Here is a 16,686-nt window from a genome sequence, read left to right as displayed (position 1 = left end):
TAGGCGGGGTCATTAAGCGGGAAGGGCGGGGGGGGGGGGGGAAGACACGCCCCCCCCCGCGCCCGGTGGCGGTGGTTCCGCCCAGGTAACCTCGCCCCCCCTGAGGCCACGCCCACTCCGGGCAGGTGCGGGCGCGACCATTGCGGCGGCGCGGGGGGGGAGGGAAGGGGAAAACGGGGGTAAAAGGGGGGAAAGGGGGTGCAAATCCCACCCCCTCCTCTCTGGGGGAGGGTCTTGACCCCCCCCCCAGCCCCACCGACCCCCCCCGGAGCCTGGAGAACGGGGAGGGGGCTTCTGAAAGGGGGGGGGGGGGGGCTCACCGTTCCCCACACACACACACTGAGGGCGGAGCCAAAGCGGGAGGGCGTGGCCTCCCGGATGAGTGGGCGGGGTTTAAAGCGCCCCCCCTCCCGGGGGCGGGACCCAGGGGTCCAGGTCCCAGTTGCCCCCAGTGAAACCAGTTGCCCCCCCCCCCCAAAAAAGGGTTTTGGGGGGACCCAGGGGCTGGGGGGGAGGGCAGGAATTTGGGGGGGACCCAGAAATTTGGGGGGGGCAGGAATTTGGGGGGGGGGCAGGAATTTGGGGGGACCTTGGGGTCCTGGGGGGGGACCCAGGTATTTGGGGGGACCCAGGTGTTTGGGGGGCAGGAATTTGGGGGGGACGCAGGGGTTTGGGGGGGACCCGGGGGGGGGGGGCACACGAGAATTTGGGGGGGACCCACAGGTTCGGGGGGGACCCAGGGGTTTTGGGGGGGGCCCCAGGCCTCCGGAGGGGTGGGGTTTGGGGGGGGGGGGCCCCCCGGCATCCGGGCGGGCCCCAGGCGCCCAGGGTGGCCCTGCCCCCCCACCCCACCCCCACCCCCACCCAGTACAAATTCCCAGCTCTTCCCCCACCCCCCCCCACCCCGTCGCACTCGGCCCCCCGCCATCACCCGGACGCCTGGGGCTCTTCTTGGGGTGCCCACCCCGCAGTGGTAGGTGGGGGTGGGGGTACCCCCTGGATGCCTGGGGCCCCCCCAAACCCCTGGATCCCCCCAAATCCCTGGGTGCCCCCCAGACCCCTGGGTGCCCCCGCCACCTCTGGCTCCCACCCCAAAGCCCTGGGTGCCTCCCCCACCCCTGGGTGCCCCCCAAATCCCTGGGTCCCCCCAAAGCCATGGGTCCCCCCCAGACCCCTGGGTACCCCCCAAACCCCTGGGTGCCCCCCCAAAGTCCTGGGTGCCCCCCTACCCCTGGGTCCCCCCCCAAACCCCTGGCTCCCCCCAAAGCCCTGGGTGCCCCCCAAATCCCTGGGTCCCCTCTGGGTGCCCCCCAAAACCCTGGGTGCCTCCCCCACCCCTGGGTGCCCCCCAAACACCTGGGTCCCCCCCAAATCCCTGGGTGCCCCCCCACCCCTGGCTCCCCCCAAACCCCTGGGTGCCCCCCAAATCCCTGGGTCCCCTCTGGGTGCCCCCCAAATCTCTGGGTGCCCCCCAAAGCCCTGGGTCCCCCACAAACCCCTGGGTGCCCCCCCAAATCCCTGGGTCCCCTCTGGGTGCCCCCCAAAGCCCTGGGTGCCCCCCAACCCCCTGGGTGCCCCCCCAAATCCCTGGATGCCCCCCCACCCCTGGGTCCCCCCAAACCCCTGGGTGCCCCCCAGACCCCCTGGGTCCCCCCCCCCCAAACCCCTGAGTCCCCTCTGGGTGCCCCCCCCCCCCACCAGGTCCCCAAGTGACCCCATAGGGTCATACCCCCCCCCCAGGGTGACCAGTAGCCCCCCAGTAACACACTGGTGGCCCAGGGGACCCAGGTGTCCGTGTGTGTGTGTGTGTGTGTCCGTCCCCCCCCCGGGTCGGGGGGTGACATCACTCCGTCCCGGGGACAAATGGCCCCTTGTGGCTTCGGTGGCACTGCCAGGCTCCGAGGGGACCCAAGCGTCCGGGGGGGCCCCCCACCCCACCCCCACCCCACCCCCACCCCCCTTCGCTGTCCCCCAGGGACCCAGGGTGGCCACCAGCCAAGGAGGCCTGGGTGCCCCCCTCCCCCAACGCCTGGGTCCCGTCCCCCTCCCCCCCCCCAGGACACCTTGGGGCCCCCCAAACTTCTGGGACCCCCCCCCCAAATATCTGGGACCCCCCAATGTCTGCCCCCCCCCCAAAATCTGGGTCCCCCCAGGGCCTTTAAACCCCTCCTGGACACCTGGGTCCCCCCAAACTCCTGGGTCCCCCCAAATCCCTGTGTCCCCCCAAATTCCTGGGTCCCCCCCCAAACTCCTGGGTCCCCCCCAAATCCCTGTGTCCCCCCAAATTCCTGGGTCCCCCCCCAAACTCCTGGGTCCCCCCCACATCCCTGGGCCCCCCCAAATTCCTGGGTCCCCCCCCCAAACTCCTGGGTCCCCCCAAATCCCTGGGTCCCCCCAAATTCCTGGGTCCCCCCAAACTCCTGGGTCCCCCCAAATCCCTGGGTCCCCCCAAATTCCTGGGTCCCCCCCCCAAACTCCTGGGTCCGCCCCAAATTTTTGGGTCCCTGCTGGACACCTGGGTCCCCCCCAAATCCCTGGGTCCCCCCCCAAACTCCTGGGTCCCCCCCAAATTTTTGGGTCCCTCCTGGATGCCTGGGGCCCCCCAAATTCCTGCGTCCCCCCCCCAAAGTGCCGGGTCCCCCCCAAATGCCCAAGTCCCCCCCAGACCCCTGGGGTCCCCCCAAACTCCCAGGTCCCCCCCAAAGCCCCGGGTCCCCCCCAAATTCCTGGGTGCCCCCCAAAGCCCCGGGTCCCCCCCCCCCCCCCCGGGGTCTCAATGGGGCTTGTGTGTCCCACGGGGGGGGGGGGACCCGGCCGGCGGGGGGGGGGGGGGGGGGGGGGGGGTGGGGGGCACAGAGGGTCCCTTTGTCCCCCGGGGCCGTGGGGGTGACACCGGCGCGACAGGAATGCGTCCGCCGGCAGCGTGGGGGGGACCCAGGAGTGGGGGGGGGGGGGGCCGTGCTTGGTGTTGTCACCCGTCCCCCGGCACCGCCTGGGACCGTCAGGCGCTGGGGACAATGGGGACAATGGGGGACAGTGATGGGGGGGAGGGACAGGGGACAATGGGGACAGTGGGGGACAATGGGGGATAGTGGGGGCACTGGGGGGACTGGGGGGACTGGGACAAGGGGGACAATGGGGACAGTGGGGGACAATGGGGGATAGCGGGGACGAGGGGGACAGTGGGGACACTGGGGGCACTGGGGACACTGGGGGGACAGGGACAAGGGGGACAATGGGGACAGTGGGGGCACTGGGGACACTGGGGGGACAGGGACAAGGGGGACAATGGGGACACTGGGGACACTGGGGACACTGGGGGGACAGGGACAAGGGGGACAATGGGGACAGTGGGGGCACTGGGGACACTGGGGGGACAGGGACAAGGGGGACAATGGGGACAGTGGGGGCACTGGGGACACTGGGGGGACTGGGACAAGGGGGACAATGGGGACAGTGGGGGCACTGGGGACACTGGGGGGACAGGGACAAGGGGGACAATGGGGACAGTGGGGGCACTGGGGACACTGGGGGGACAGGGACAAGGGGGACAATGGGGACAGTGGGGGCACTGGGGGGACTGGGGGGACTGGGACAAGGGGGACAATGGGGACAGTGGGGGACAATGGGGGATAGTGGGGACACTGGGGACACTGGGGGGACAGGGACAAGGGGGACAATGGGGACAGTGGGGGCACTGGGGACACTGGGGGGACAGGGACAAGGGGGACAATGGGGACAGTGGGGGCACTGGGGACACTGGGGGGACTGGGACAAGAGGGACAATGGGGACAGTGGGGGCACTGGGGACACTGGGGGGACAGGGACAAGGGGGACAATGGGGACAGTGGGGGACAATGGGGGATAGCGGGGACGAGGGGGACAATGGGGACACTGGGGGCACTGGGGACACTGGGGGACGGGGACAAGGGGGACACTGGGGACAGTGGGGGGACAGGGACAATAGGGGACACTGGGGATGCTGGGGGGACAGGGACACTGGGGGACGGGGACAATAGGGGACAATGGGGACAGTGGGGGACAGTGGGGGACACTGGGGGACAGGGATGAGGGGGACAATGGGGGACACTGGGGACACTGGGGACACTGGGCTCACCCTCTGTGTCCCCCAGCCCCCACCATGAGGCCGGTGGCCGCTGCCCTCCCCACCGCCCTGCTGCTGCTGCTGCCCCTCCCCCCAGGTACTGGGAGCACTGGGAGGGGACTGGGAAGGGATTAGGGGACACTGGGAGGGACTGGGGGGAACTGGGGGGGAACTGGGGTCACTGAGAGGGAGCTGGGAGGGACTGGGAGGACTGGGAAGGTGGAGGGGGGGGACTGGGGGGAACTGGGAGGACTGGGAGGGACCGGGAGGACTGGGAAGGTGGAGGGGGGGACTGGGGGGGACTGGGGGGACTGGGAGGGGATTAGGGGAGACTGGGAGGGACTGGGGGGAACTGGGGGGAACTGAGGGGAACTGGGGTCACTGAGAGGGAGCTGGGAGGGACTGGGGGGACTGGGAAGGTGGAGGGGGGGACTGGGGGGAACTGGGAGGACTGGGAGGGACCGGGAGGACTGGGAAGGTGGAGGGGGGGGACTGGGGGGGACTGGGGGGACTGGGAGGGGATTAGGGGAGACTGGGAGGGACTGGGGGGAACTGGGGGGAACTGAGGGGAACTGGGGTCACTGAGAGGGAGCTGGGAGGGACTGGGAGGACTGGGAAGGTGGAGGGGGGGACTGGGGGGAACTGGGAGGACTGGGAGGGAACTGGGAGGAACTGGGGGGAACTGGGAGGACCCCATTAGCAGACCCGGGGGCCCCCAGAACCCCGTTAATAACCCCAGCAGATGCTGAAAACCCCGTTATTATCCCCCGAAACCCCGTTATTAGCCCCAACAGGTCCTCAAAACCCCGTTATTAGACCTAATAGACACGCGAGACCCCGTTATTAGCCCCAGAGGGTGCTCAGGACCCCGTTATTAGACCCAAACGATGCTCAGAACCCCGTTATTAGACCCAGAGGATGCTCAGGACCCCGTTATTAGCCCCAAAGGATGCTCAGAACCCCGTTATTAGACCCAGAAAACACCCAGAACCCCGTTATTAGACCCAGAGGATGCTCAGGACCCCGTTATTAGACCCAAACGATGCTCAGAACCCCATTAATAGCCCCAAAAGATGCTCAGAACCCCATTAACAGCCCCAAACGGTGCTCAGAACCCCGTTATTAGACCCAGAAAACACCCAGGACCCCATTATTAGACCCAGAGGATGCTCAGGACCCCGTTATTAGACCCAAACGATGCTCAGAACCCCATTAATAGCCCCAAAGGATGCTCAGGACCCCATTAACAGCCCCAAACGGTGCTCAGAACCCCGTTATTAGACCCAGAAAACACCCAGAACCCCATTATTAGACCCAAACGATGCTCTGAACCCCGTTATTAGACCCAGAGGATGCTCAGGACCCCATTAATAGCCCCAAAGGATGCTCAGGACCCCATTAACAGCCCCAAAGGGTGCTCAGGACCCCGTTATTAGCCCCAAAACCCACCCGGAACCCCGTTATTACACCCCCAGGGATACTCAGGACCCCCCGGCTGGGGCTTGTCCCCCCTGACAGTGGGTGTCCCCCCCCCTTCCCTAGGGACATCAGGTGGCCCCTGGGCCGCCTGGATGCCCCCGGCGGTAGCCGGGCTCTCGGGAACCTGCGTGGCCGTACCCTGTCGTTTTGGCTACCCGGAAGAATTACGCCCGGCCACCGTTCACGGCCTGTGGTATTTTGGGAGCCCTTATCCCAAAAATTATCCGCCGGTGGTGGCCCGCTCGAGGACAGGAGCCGTCCACGAGAGCTTCACCGGGCGAGCGAAGCTGGTGGGCGATCCGGGGGTCCGCGATTGCTCCCTGTGGCTGGGCCCCCTCAGCCCCGAATTAGCCGGGAAATATTATTTTCGGGGTGATTTAGGGGGTTATAACCAGTACAGCTTCTCCGAACATACGACGTTGGAGGTGTTGGGTGAGTTTTGGGGGGGGGGGCTGGATGCTTGGGACCCCCATTTGGGGGGCTCGGATGCCCGGGTCCCCTTGGGGACGGGGTGGGGAGGGGGCTCGGGTGCCTGGGACCCCCATTTTGGGGGGCTCGGATGCCTGGGACCCCGTTTTTGTGGGGCTCGGATGCCTGGGACCCCTTCGGGACGGGGTGGGGAGGGGGCTCGGGTGCCCGGGACCCCATTTTTGGGGGCTCGGATGCCCGGGTCCCCTTGGGGACAGGGTGGGGAGGGGGCTCGGGTGCCTGGGACCCCCATTTTGGGGGGCTCGGATGCCTGGGACCCCGTTTTTGTGGGGCTCGGATGCCTGGGACCCCTTGGGGACGGGGTGGGGAGGGGGCTCGGGTGCCCAGGACCCCATTTTGGGGGTCTGGATGCCTGGGACCCCATTTTTGGGGGGCTCGGATGCCTGGGACCCCGTTTTTGGGGGCTCAGATGCCCGGGTCCCCTTGGGGACGGGGTGGGGAGGGGGCTCGGGTGCCTGGGACCCCATTTTTGGGGGCTCAGATGCCCAGGTCCCCTTGGGGATGGGGTGGGGAGGGGGTTCGGGTGCCCGGGACCCCATTTTTGGGGGGCTCGGGTGCCCGGGTCCCCTTGGGGATGGGGTGGGGAGGGGGTTCGGGTGCCCAGGACCCCATTTTTGGGGGGCTCGGATGCCTGGGACCCCGTTTTTGGGGGCTCAGATGCCCGGGTCCCCTTGGGGACGGGGTGAGGAGGGGGCTCGGGTGCCTGGGCCCCCATTTTTGGGGGGCTCGGGTGCCCGGGTCCCCTTGGGGACGGGGTGGGGAGGGGGCTCGGGTGCCTGGGCCCCCATTTTTGGGGGTCTGGGTCCCTTTGGGGAGGTGGCCCCGGACACCTGGGTCCCCAGACCCTATAGGGGGTCTCCAGACCCTTTACGACGTTCCCAGTCCCGGACACCCGGATTCTCTCCCTTTCCCAGAGGAACCAGTACTGGAGGTCCCCCCCGAACTGGTGGCAGGAGAAGAGGTAGAACTCCGATGTCGCGTCCCCGATAACTGTCCCCAACTCCGACCCCGGGTGGGTTGGGAAGGGACCGAGGAGCTTCCGGAAGCATCCCAACGGGAATTACGAGAGGACGCAGCCGGCGCCGGCACCATCTTGGCTCTTCTACGATTTCGACCCCGTCGAGAAGATGGTGGCCGGCGCTTGGGTTGTAAGGTGGCTTTCGCCAACAGCACCCTGGCTTTCGAGGCCACCGTCGCCCTCGACGTTCAATGTGAGTTGGGGGTGCGGGTGCCTGGGTTCCCCGCAGACGCCTGTGCGCCCTCCCCTCCCCACCCCCCCCAACCCCCTCCTCATCCCTCCCCACCCCCACCCCAGACGAACCGCGGGTGCTGGAGGTCTCGGGGCCGGGCGAGGCGGTGGAAGGGACCCCGGTGGAATTAGGATGCGAAGCCGAGGGACGACCACCCCCGTTACTCTCCTGGTTCCGGGGGGTTACGGTGTTACGGGAAGAACCGGTTTCAACCTCTCTCCGCCTGGTTGTACCCCGGGTGGAACCGGAGGACGCCGGTACCTACAGTTGCGTGGCCGAGAACCGGCACGGACGCCATAACCGGAGCCTTCAGCTTCACGTGGCTTGTGAGAGCCCTCGGGGGTGCGGGTGGGGGTGGGGGTGGGGGTACGCCTGGGTCCCCCCTTGGGGCAGGCCTGGGACCCTTTTGGGGGTACGTTGGGGCCCTTTCTTGGGGGGGGACGGGACACCCCCCTTCTTGGGGCGCTCCTGGGGTCCCTTTTGGGGGACCCCTTCTTGGGCCACCCCTGGGTCCCCCCCCGAACGCCTGGGTCCCCCCCTCACCCCCTTTCCCCCTCCCCCCCCCCCCCCCCCCGTAGACGCCCCGCGTTCACCCGTACTCAACGGCTCCCTCTGGGTGGTGGCGGGCGACCCGGTGACGGTGACCTGCGGCGCCGCCAGCCACCCGGCACCCATCGTGACGGTGACACGGGGACGCCGGGTGGTGGCCACCGCCGTCTACGAACCCCAAGTGACCATGACCTTGGCGGCCGCCAGACCGGAGGATGCCGGGGAATACCTGTGCCGGGCCGAGAACCAGCACGGGGAGAGCAGCCTGGCCTTCAACCTCACGGTCGAGTGTGAGTTTTGGGGGTGCGGGGAGGGTATTGGGGTGTCTAAGGGGGGTATTTGGGGTGTCTAAGTGGTTATTGGGGTGTCTAAGGGGGGTATTGGGGTGTCTAAGGGGGTATTGGGGTGTCTAAGGGGGGTATTGGGGTGTTATAGGGGGTATTGGGGTGTTATAGGGGGTATTTGGGGTGTCTAAGTGGTTATTGGGGTGTCTAAGGGGTTATTGGGGTGTCTAAGGGGGTATTGGGGTGTCTAAGGGGGTATTGGGGTCCCTAAGGGGGTATTGGGGTCCTAAGGGGGTATTGGGGTGTCTAAGGGGGGTATTGGGGTCCCTAAGGGGGGTATTGGGGTGTTATAGGGGGTATTTGGGGTGTCTAAGGGGGGTATTGGGGTGTCTGGGGGGGTATTGGGGTGTCTAAGGGGGTATTGGGGTCCCTAAGGGGGGTATTGGGGTCCTAAGGGGGTATTGGGGTGTCTAGGGGGTATTGGGGTCCCTAAGGGGGGTATTGGGGTGTTATAGGGGGTATTTGGGGTGTCTAAGGGGGGTATTGGGGTGTCTGGGGGGTATTGGGGTGTCTAAGGGGTTATTGGGGTGTCTAAGGGGGTATTGGGGTGTCTGGGGGTATTGGGGTCCCTAAGGGGTATTGGGGTGTTATAGGGGGTATTTGGGGTGTCTAAGGGGGTATTGGGGTGTCTGGGGGGTATTGGGGTGTCTAAGGGGTTATTGGGGTGTCTAGGAGGGGTATTGGGGTGTCTGGGGGGTATTGGGGTCCCTAAGGGGGGTATTGGGGTGTTATAGGGGGTATTTGGGGTGTCTAAGGGGGTATTGGGGTGTCTAAGGGGGGTATTGGGGTGTTATAGGGGGTATTTGGGGTGCTAAGGGGGGTATTGGGGTGTCTGGGGGGGTATTGGGGTGTCTAAGGGGTTATTGGGGTCCTAAGGGGGTATTGGGGTATCTAAGGAGTTATTGGGGTGTCTAGGGGGTATTGGGGTGTCTAAGGGGGTATTGGGGTGTCTAGGGGGGTTATCGGGGTCCCTAAGGGGGGTATTGGGGTCCTAAGGGGGTATTGGGGTGTCTGGGGGGTATTGGGGTGTCTAGGAGGGGTATTGGGGTCCCTAAGGGGGTATTGGGGTGTCTAAGGGGTTATTGGGGTGTCTAGGAGGGGTATTGGGGTCCCTAAGGGGGTATTGGGGTGTCTAAGGGGTTATTGGGGTGTCTAAGGGGGGTATTGGGGTGTCTGGGGGGTATTGGGGTGTCTAAGGGGTTATTGGGGTGTCTAGGAGGGGTATTGGGGTGTCTAGGAGGGGTATTGGGGTCCTAAGGGGGGTATTGGGGTGTCTGGGGGGGTATTGGGGTGTCTAAGGGGGGTAGTGGGGTCCCTAAGGGGGTATTGGGGGTCCCCGGAGTGTTAGGGGGGGTCCCCAAACTGCTGGGTCCCCTGGTGACCTTTCGGGGTGTCCCCCACCCCAGTCCCCCCCATCCTTCTCCCCGATTCCCGCTGCACCCCGGGGGGGGATGGGGCCCGGTGCGTCTGTTCGGCCTCCGCCATCCCCGAACCGGCCGTGACCTTTGACCTCCCATCCCGTAACGTCACCGTCACCGAGGGTCACCGCGATTACACCGTCACCACGCCGGGACAGGGTACGGGGGGGGTCGTCACCGTCACCGGTATCCTCACGCTTCGGGGGACACTCGACCCCCGCTTAGCCGTACTTTGCTCCGCCCACAACCCCCACGGCAGCGTCCGGCAACAATTACGCTTCCATCATCCCGGTAAGTCACCGCGTCACCCGGAGCGTCACTGTCGCTTGTCACCGTCACCCGGTGTCACCCCTCAGGGACTGTTGGTGGGGCGTGGGAAAATCCTGGCAATAATTCCCACGCCCCGTTGACCCCCGTGGGGGGTGAGAATCACCCCAAATCCCGTCAGGAACCGCCTGTCGCCTTGTCACCCATCTGGGTGTCACCGTCGCTTGTCACCGTGTCACCCATCCGGGTGTCACCGTCACCTGGTGTCACCTGCTGGGGACGGTTGTGAGGCGTGGGAATTCTTGCCAGGATTTTCCCACACCCCATTGACCCCGGGGGGGGGGGGGGGGGCGGGATCACCCCAAATCCCGTCGGGAACCGCCTGTCGCCTTGTCACCCATCCGGGTGTCACCGTCACTTGTCACCGTCACCCGGCGTCACACCCCCCCCCGCCCCCCCCCCCGGCGCCTTTTGGGGGGGCGTGGGAAATTCCTGGCGGCCGTTCCCGCGCCCCATCAGCCCCCCCCGGGGAGGGGCTATGTTCCCCCCTCCTTGTTTTTTTTGCCCCCCCCCGGGGGTATTTACCCCCCCCCCATTGGTATTTGCCCCTCCAAAGATGATAATTGCCCCCCCCGGGGGGGGTTTCCCTCCCCCCACTCCACCCCCAGCCCCTCTCGGGGGGGGGGGCCGTGAGAAATTCCTGCCATCAATTCCCACGCCCCAGAGGGGGGATGGGACCGTGTTATTTACCCCCCCCGGGGGGTATTTACCCCCCCAGGATGATATTTGCCCCCCCCCGGGGTTTATTTGCCCCCACCCCCCCTCAGGGTGGGAGTTGCCCCCCCCCAGCCCCTATTGAGGGGGGGGGCGTGGGAATTTCCCAGGCTGGGTTCCCACGGTGGGGGGAGGGGTTGTTGCCCCCGGGGGGGGGGGGTTATTGCCCCCCGCTGAGCCCTTGTTGCCCCCCCCAGGGGGGCTGGTTTGGGCCAAGGTGGGGCCGGTCGGGGCCGTGGTGGCCTTCGCCATCGTCATCGCCCTCGTCTGCTACCTCAGCCAGAGCCGTCGCAAGTGAGACACGCCCCCGGGCTGGCCCCGCCCACCCGCGGGAGGGGGGCCACGCCCACGGGGGGGCCCACGCCCATGGGAGGGGGGCCCCCACCCATGGGAAGGGAACCCCACCCTAGCCCCTGGGAAGTCTGGGAGAGGCCACGCCCCTTGAGGAGGCCACGCCTCCCCCCGGGAGGGCCACACACCCCCGGGAGGCCACACCTTCAGCAGGCCACGCCCCCGATGGGGCACATGCCCGAGAGGCCACGCCCACACAGAGCCCACGCCCCCCCCAAGGAAGCCCAATAAAGGCAACACCCTGGGAGAGGCCACACCCCTGGGGAGGCCACGCCCCTGGAGACCACGCCCCTGCAGACCACGCCCCCGGGAGACCGCAGCCAATTAGGAGAATGTCCCCAGTTGAAGGCCACGCCCCTGTGGAGGCCACGCCCCCAATGATGCCCCAAGGGGCGACGCCCCTCCGGAGAGGCCACATCCCTGGGGAAGCCACGCCCAGCTGTTCGGGCCACGCCCCTCTGCGGGAAGAGCACGCCCCTCCAGACCACGCCCCCACGTGGCTGCCACGCCCCCATGGTGCCACACTCAACCTGCGCTAGGCCACGCCCCCTCAGGGTGGGGTTGGGGGGAAACTGAGGCACGGGGGTCAGTGGGCGGGGCGATGGCGGGGTCAGAGGTCAGGGCACGACCCCTGACCCCTGACCCCTGGCCCCTCCCCCCACGCAGGAAGGCGAAGGGAAGCCCCGAGGTGACCCCGGTGCAGCCCCCGCCCGGGCAGGGGGGGGACCCCGCCCCCGAGCTGCGGCCCCTGCAGGTGGGGGGGGGGGCATTGGGGTCATTGGGGTCATGGGGGGTCACAGGGGGTCACGGGGGGACATGGGGGGTCATGGGGGGGTCACAGGGGCTCACGGGGGTCATTGGGGACACGGGGGGTCACGGGGGTCATGGGGGGACGCTGGGGACACGGAGGGGTCACGGGGGGTCACGGGACATTGGGGACACGGTGGGGTCACGGGGGGACACGGGGGGTCACGGGGGGACATTGGGGACACAGGGGGTCTCGGGGGGTCACGGGGGGACGCTGCGGACGCGGGGGGTCACGGGGGGACACGGGGGGACGCTGGGGACACGGGGGGTCACGGGAGGTCATGGGGGGACACGGGGGGACATTGGGGACACGGTGGGGTCATGGGGGTCATGGGGGGTCACGGGGGGGTCATTGGGGACACGGTGGGGTCACGGGGGTCACGGGGGGACACGGGGGGACGCTGGGGACACGGGGGGGCCATCGGGGGACGCGGGGGGTGACGGTGCCCCCCCGCTGTCCCCAGGCCCGCTGGCTGCGGGGGGCCGTGGGTCGGTGGGCGCTGGGGGTGGGGGAGGGGCCGGCAGCCCCCCCCGAACCGGCCCCTCCCCCCAAACCGGGCCGGGGCCCCCCCGAGGAACCTCCCGAATACGCCGAGATCCGCGTCAAGTGACCCCGCCCACCCGCCCCGGGCACACCCATCCCCCTCCTGGACACGCCCACCACCTCCTGGACACGCCCATTGCCTCCTGGCTCCGCCCACTTGCCTCCTGGACACACCCTCCCACTGACGGGACCTGCCTGTTGTGGTGTCAGGCTCCGCCCACCGGGCTCTAGAGACGCCCACTGGGCTCTGGACACGCCCACCGGGTGCTAAGCCACGCCCACTAAGCAATGGACATGCCCCCTGCATCTGCTGGCCACACCCACCATGGGATCAGCCTGGCAGCAAGAGGCTCCGCCCACTGTGTCTGGCTCCGCCCACTGCCACCCAGGACCTGCCGACCAATGCTTAGGCTCCGCCCACTGCTGCCTAGCCCCACCCACCATGGCCTAGGCCCCGCCCACTGCAGCTGTCCCCCACCCACTGTGGTCTTGGCTCCACCCACTGTGGCCTAGGCCATGCCTGCCCCCCTTAGGCTCCGCCCACCCACCTTTGTGCATGGCCAGGAGGCCCCGCCCCCGGCCCCACCCCCAGAAGGCCCCACCCCCTCATAGTTATTTATTGCCCCTCCCTGGGGCCGCCCCTCATTAACGCCCGTAACGAGGCCCCTCCCCCCGTGACCTTTGACCCCAGTGACCCCCAATAAACCGGATGTGCCCAAGGCCACGCCTACCTGGGGGGGGAGGGGAGGGTCCGGGCTATAGGGGCTGGGGGCTATAGGGGTCGTGGGGGGGGGTCCTATAGGTGCTGGGAGCCTGGGGGGGGGGGGGAGGTGCTCTATAGGGACCCCCCGGGAACTATGGGGGGAGGGGAGGGGCAGGGGGGACCCCCCCCAAGTGCTATAGGTACTCTATAGGGCCCCTCCAGGTGCTATAGGAGCCCCCAGGACCCTATAGGGCCCCTCCAGGTGCTATAGGGCCCCTCTGGGACACTGCAGCCCCACCCCCGGGTGCTATAGGAGCCCCCAGGACCCTATAGGGCCCCTCCAGGTGCTGTGGGTGCCACCACAGGGCCCCAGCAGCTGCTATAGGGGCACCCACAACCTCTACAGGCCCCCCCTCGGATGCTATAGGGGTTCCATAGGGCACTATAGAGCTCCTTAGGGTGCTATAGCAGCCTCACAGGCCCTATAGGCCCCCCCGGATCCTCCGGGTGCTATAGGAACCCCCTGGGATGCTATAGGTGTGCTCTGGGGACTGTAAGAGCCCTTAAAGGCACTATAGGGCCCCCTAAAATGCTATAGGAGCCCCTGAAGGCACTATAGGGCCTCCCTGGGACAGTGTGCCCCCCCGCCCCGGGTGCTATAGGAGCCCCCTGGGACCCTATAGGGCTCTTCCCCTTGCTATAGAAGCCCCCACAGGCAACATTGGGGCTCCCTAGGGTGCTATAGGGGCTCTTACGGGCACTATAGGAGCCCCTCAGGTGCTATAGGGTCACCCTGGGTTGTTATAAGGGCTCCCTTGGATGCTATAGGGCTCCTCTGGGTGCTATAGGGGTCCCTGGGATCCTATAGGCCCCCTCGGTCCCTATAGGCCCACCATGGATTGCTATAGGGCCTCCCTGGGTCACTATAGGGCCCCCCTGCACCCTAAAGGCCCCCCAGGTGCTATAGGAGCCCCCCCGGGACCCTATAGGGGCTCTTCTGGGTGCCATAGAGTCCCCCTGGGTTACTATAGGGGCTCCTCTGGGTGCTACAGGGGTCACTATAGGGTCCCCCAGGTTGCTATAGGGGCTCTTCCAGGTGCTATAGGGGCTTCCTGGGCCTCTATAGGGTCCCCCATGGATGCTATAGCCCCCGCCCCCAGGATCTATAGGGCCCCCCTTGTTTGCTATAGGGTTCCCTGTGATGCTATAGCCTCCCTCACAATTGCTATAGGGCTCTTCTGGGTGCTATAGGGGTTCCAGGGACTCTATAGGGTGTCCCCCACTTGCTATAAGGTTCTTCTGGGTGCTATAGGGGCTCCCTGAGACCCTATAAGTCCCCTCCAGGTGCTATAGGGTACCTCTAGGTTGCTATAAGGATTCTTCTGGGTGATATAGAGTGCTTTCTGGTTGCTATAGGGGCTCTTCCAGGGGCTATAATGGCTCCCTAGGACCCTATAGGGCCCTGCCAGGTACCAGAGGGCCCCCCCGGACCCTATAGGGGCTCTTCTGGATGGTACAGGGGCTCCCTGGGATCCTATAGCCCCCCCCCCCGGTTGCTATAGGGCTCTTCCAGGTGCTATAGGGGCTCTCTGAGACCCTATAGGGTGCCCCTGGGACCCTATAGGGGCTCTTCCGGGTGCTATAAGGGCTCCCTGGTACCTGACAGACTCCCCCCAGGTGCTATAGGGTACCCCTGGGTTGCTATAGGGCTCTTCTGGGTGCTATAGGGTCCCCCCTCAGTTCCTATAGAGTCCCCCTGGGTCGCTGTAGGGCCTCCCCAGGTGCTACAGGATCTCCCTGGGTCCCTATAGAGGCTTTTCCAGGTGCTATAAGGGCTCCCTGGGGCCCTATAGGCCCCCCTAGGTTGCTCTAGGGCTCTTCCAGATGCTATAGGGGCTCCTAGGACTCTATAGGACCCCCCCCAGGTGTTCTAGCCCCCCCTCCTTTTGCTATAGGTGTTGTTCTGGGTGCTATAAGGGCTTCCTGAGTCACTATAGAGTGCCCTGGCTTCCTATAGCGGTTCCCTGGGACCCTATAGGCCCCTCCTAGGTCACTATAGGGCTCCTCTGGATGCTATAGGGGCTCCCTGGGACCCTATATGCCCTCCCCCCGGCCTCTTCCAGACGCTATAGGGGCTCCCTAGGACCCTATAGGCCCCTCCTAGATCACTATAGGGCTCCTCTGCATGCTATAGCGGCTCCCTAGCACGCTATAGGCCCCCCTCGGGCTCTTCTGGATGCTATAGGGGCTCCCTAGAACCGTATAAGCTCCTCCTAGGTCACTATAGGGCTTCTCTGGATGCTATAGGGGCTCCCTAGCACCCTATAGGCCCCCCTCGGGCTCTTCTGGATGCTATAGGGGCTCCCTAGGACCCTATAGGCCCCTCCTAGGTCACTATAGGGCTCCTCTGGATGCTATAGCGGCTCCCTAGCACGCTATAGGCTCCCCTCGGGCTCTTCTGGATGCTATAGGGGCTCCCTGGGACCAGGGCTCTTCCGGGTGCTATAGGGGCTCCCTGGGACCCTACAGCCCCCCCTAGGGCTCTTCCAGATGCTATAGGGGCTCTCTAGCACCCTATAGGTCCCCCTAGGGGCCTTCCGGATGCTATAGGGGCTCCCTAGGACCCTATAGACCCCCCCCAAGGGTCTTCTGGATGCTGTAGGTGCTCCCTGGGACCATATAAGCCCCTCCTAGGTCACTATAGGGCTCTTCTGGGTGCTATAGGGGCTCCCTAGGACCCTATAGGCCCCCGTCGGGCTCTTCTGGATGCTATAGGGGCTCCCTAGGACCCTATAGGCCCCCGTTGGGCTCTTCTGGATGCTATAGGGACTCCCTAGGACCCTATAGGCCCCCGTTGGGCTCTTCTGGATGCTATAGGGGCTCCCTAGGACCCTATAGGGCCCTCCTAGGTCGCTATAGGGGCTCCTTAGGACCCCCTAGGGCCACTAGCCCCCCCCCCCGGTTTCCTATAGGGGCTCTTCCGGGTCCTATAGAACCCTCCCTTAACTCCTATAGGGGCTCTTCCGGGTCCTATAGAACCCGGCCCCCCCCCCCCCAGCCCTATAGGGCGCTTCCGGGTGCTATAGGCCCGCCCCCTATAGCCCCTTATAGCCCCCATGTGGGCGTGGCCAACACGGGGTGGGGGGAGGGGTTCCCCTCCCCCGATTTTCCCGCGCGCCTGCGCTCCCCAAACCCCTCCCCCTTCCGCCGGCGGCCTGCCCCTCCCCCCCCCTCCTCCTCCTCCTCCTCCTCCCCCCCTCCCCCCTCCGCCCCTCCCCCCTGCCGCAACGTCCGTTGACGCCGCCGCCGCCGCCGAACCCCGGGAGCGGAGCCGGGAGGTCGCGGGGGGGAGGGAAGGGGGGGGGCGAGGAAGGAGGGGGGGAAAAAAAGGGGGGGGGGAGGGGAGGCGACCCCCCTCCGCGAGGAGGAGGAGGAGGAGGAGGAGGAGGAGGAAGGAGGGAGGGGGGGCAAAAAAAAAAAAAAAAAAAAAAAAGGGGGGGAGGGGGAAGGGAGCGCGCGCCCGGCCCCCCCGAAGCGCGCGCGCGCCGCCGCCGCCGCCCGCCCGCACGTGACGCGGGTGTTTGGCCCCGTGATCAGCAGGCGCCG

At 66.6% G+C, this 16,686-nt stretch overlaps 2 protein-coding genes across 3 annotated transcripts in view; one reads left to right on the top strand and one right to left on the bottom strand.

The window, feature by feature from the left end:
* The window catches only part of TMEM147 (transmembrane protein 147), a 43,650-nt gene that overhangs the window by 22,038 nt on the left and 4,926 nt on the right, over positions 1 to 16,686 (bottom strand). The gene's annotated exons all lie outside the window — the stretch shown is intronic.
* Positions 907 to 13,097, top strand: MAG (myelin associated glycoprotein). The gene is made up of 10 exons (XM_087778467.1): positions 907 to 973; positions 4,134 to 4,202; positions 5,648 to 6,016; positions 6,988 to 7,284; positions 7,389 to 7,649; positions 7,902 to 8,162; positions 9,623 to 9,925; positions 10,873 to 10,969; positions 11,693 to 11,780; positions 12,298 to 13,097. The coding sequence occupies exons 2-10, from the start codon at positions 4,142 to 4,144 to the stop codon at positions 12,442 to 12,444; spliced, it is 1,884 nt and encodes a 627-aa protein (XP_087634593.1). The 5' UTR covers positions 907 to 973; positions 4,134 to 4,141; the 3' UTR covers positions 12,445 to 13,097.

The sequence above is a fragment of the Nipponia nippon genome, unplaced genomic scaffold (genome assembly GCF_047370975.1).
Source record: "Nipponia nippon isolate SJK-2023a ecotype South Korea unplaced genomic scaffold, ASM4737097v1 scaffold_44, whole genome shotgun sequence".
In the NCBI taxonomy this organism is placed as follows: domain Eukaryota; kingdom Metazoa; phylum Chordata; class Aves; order Pelecaniformes; family Threskiornithidae; genus Nipponia; species Nipponia nippon.
This window is presented reverse-complemented; position numbering and strand designations above follow the sequence as displayed.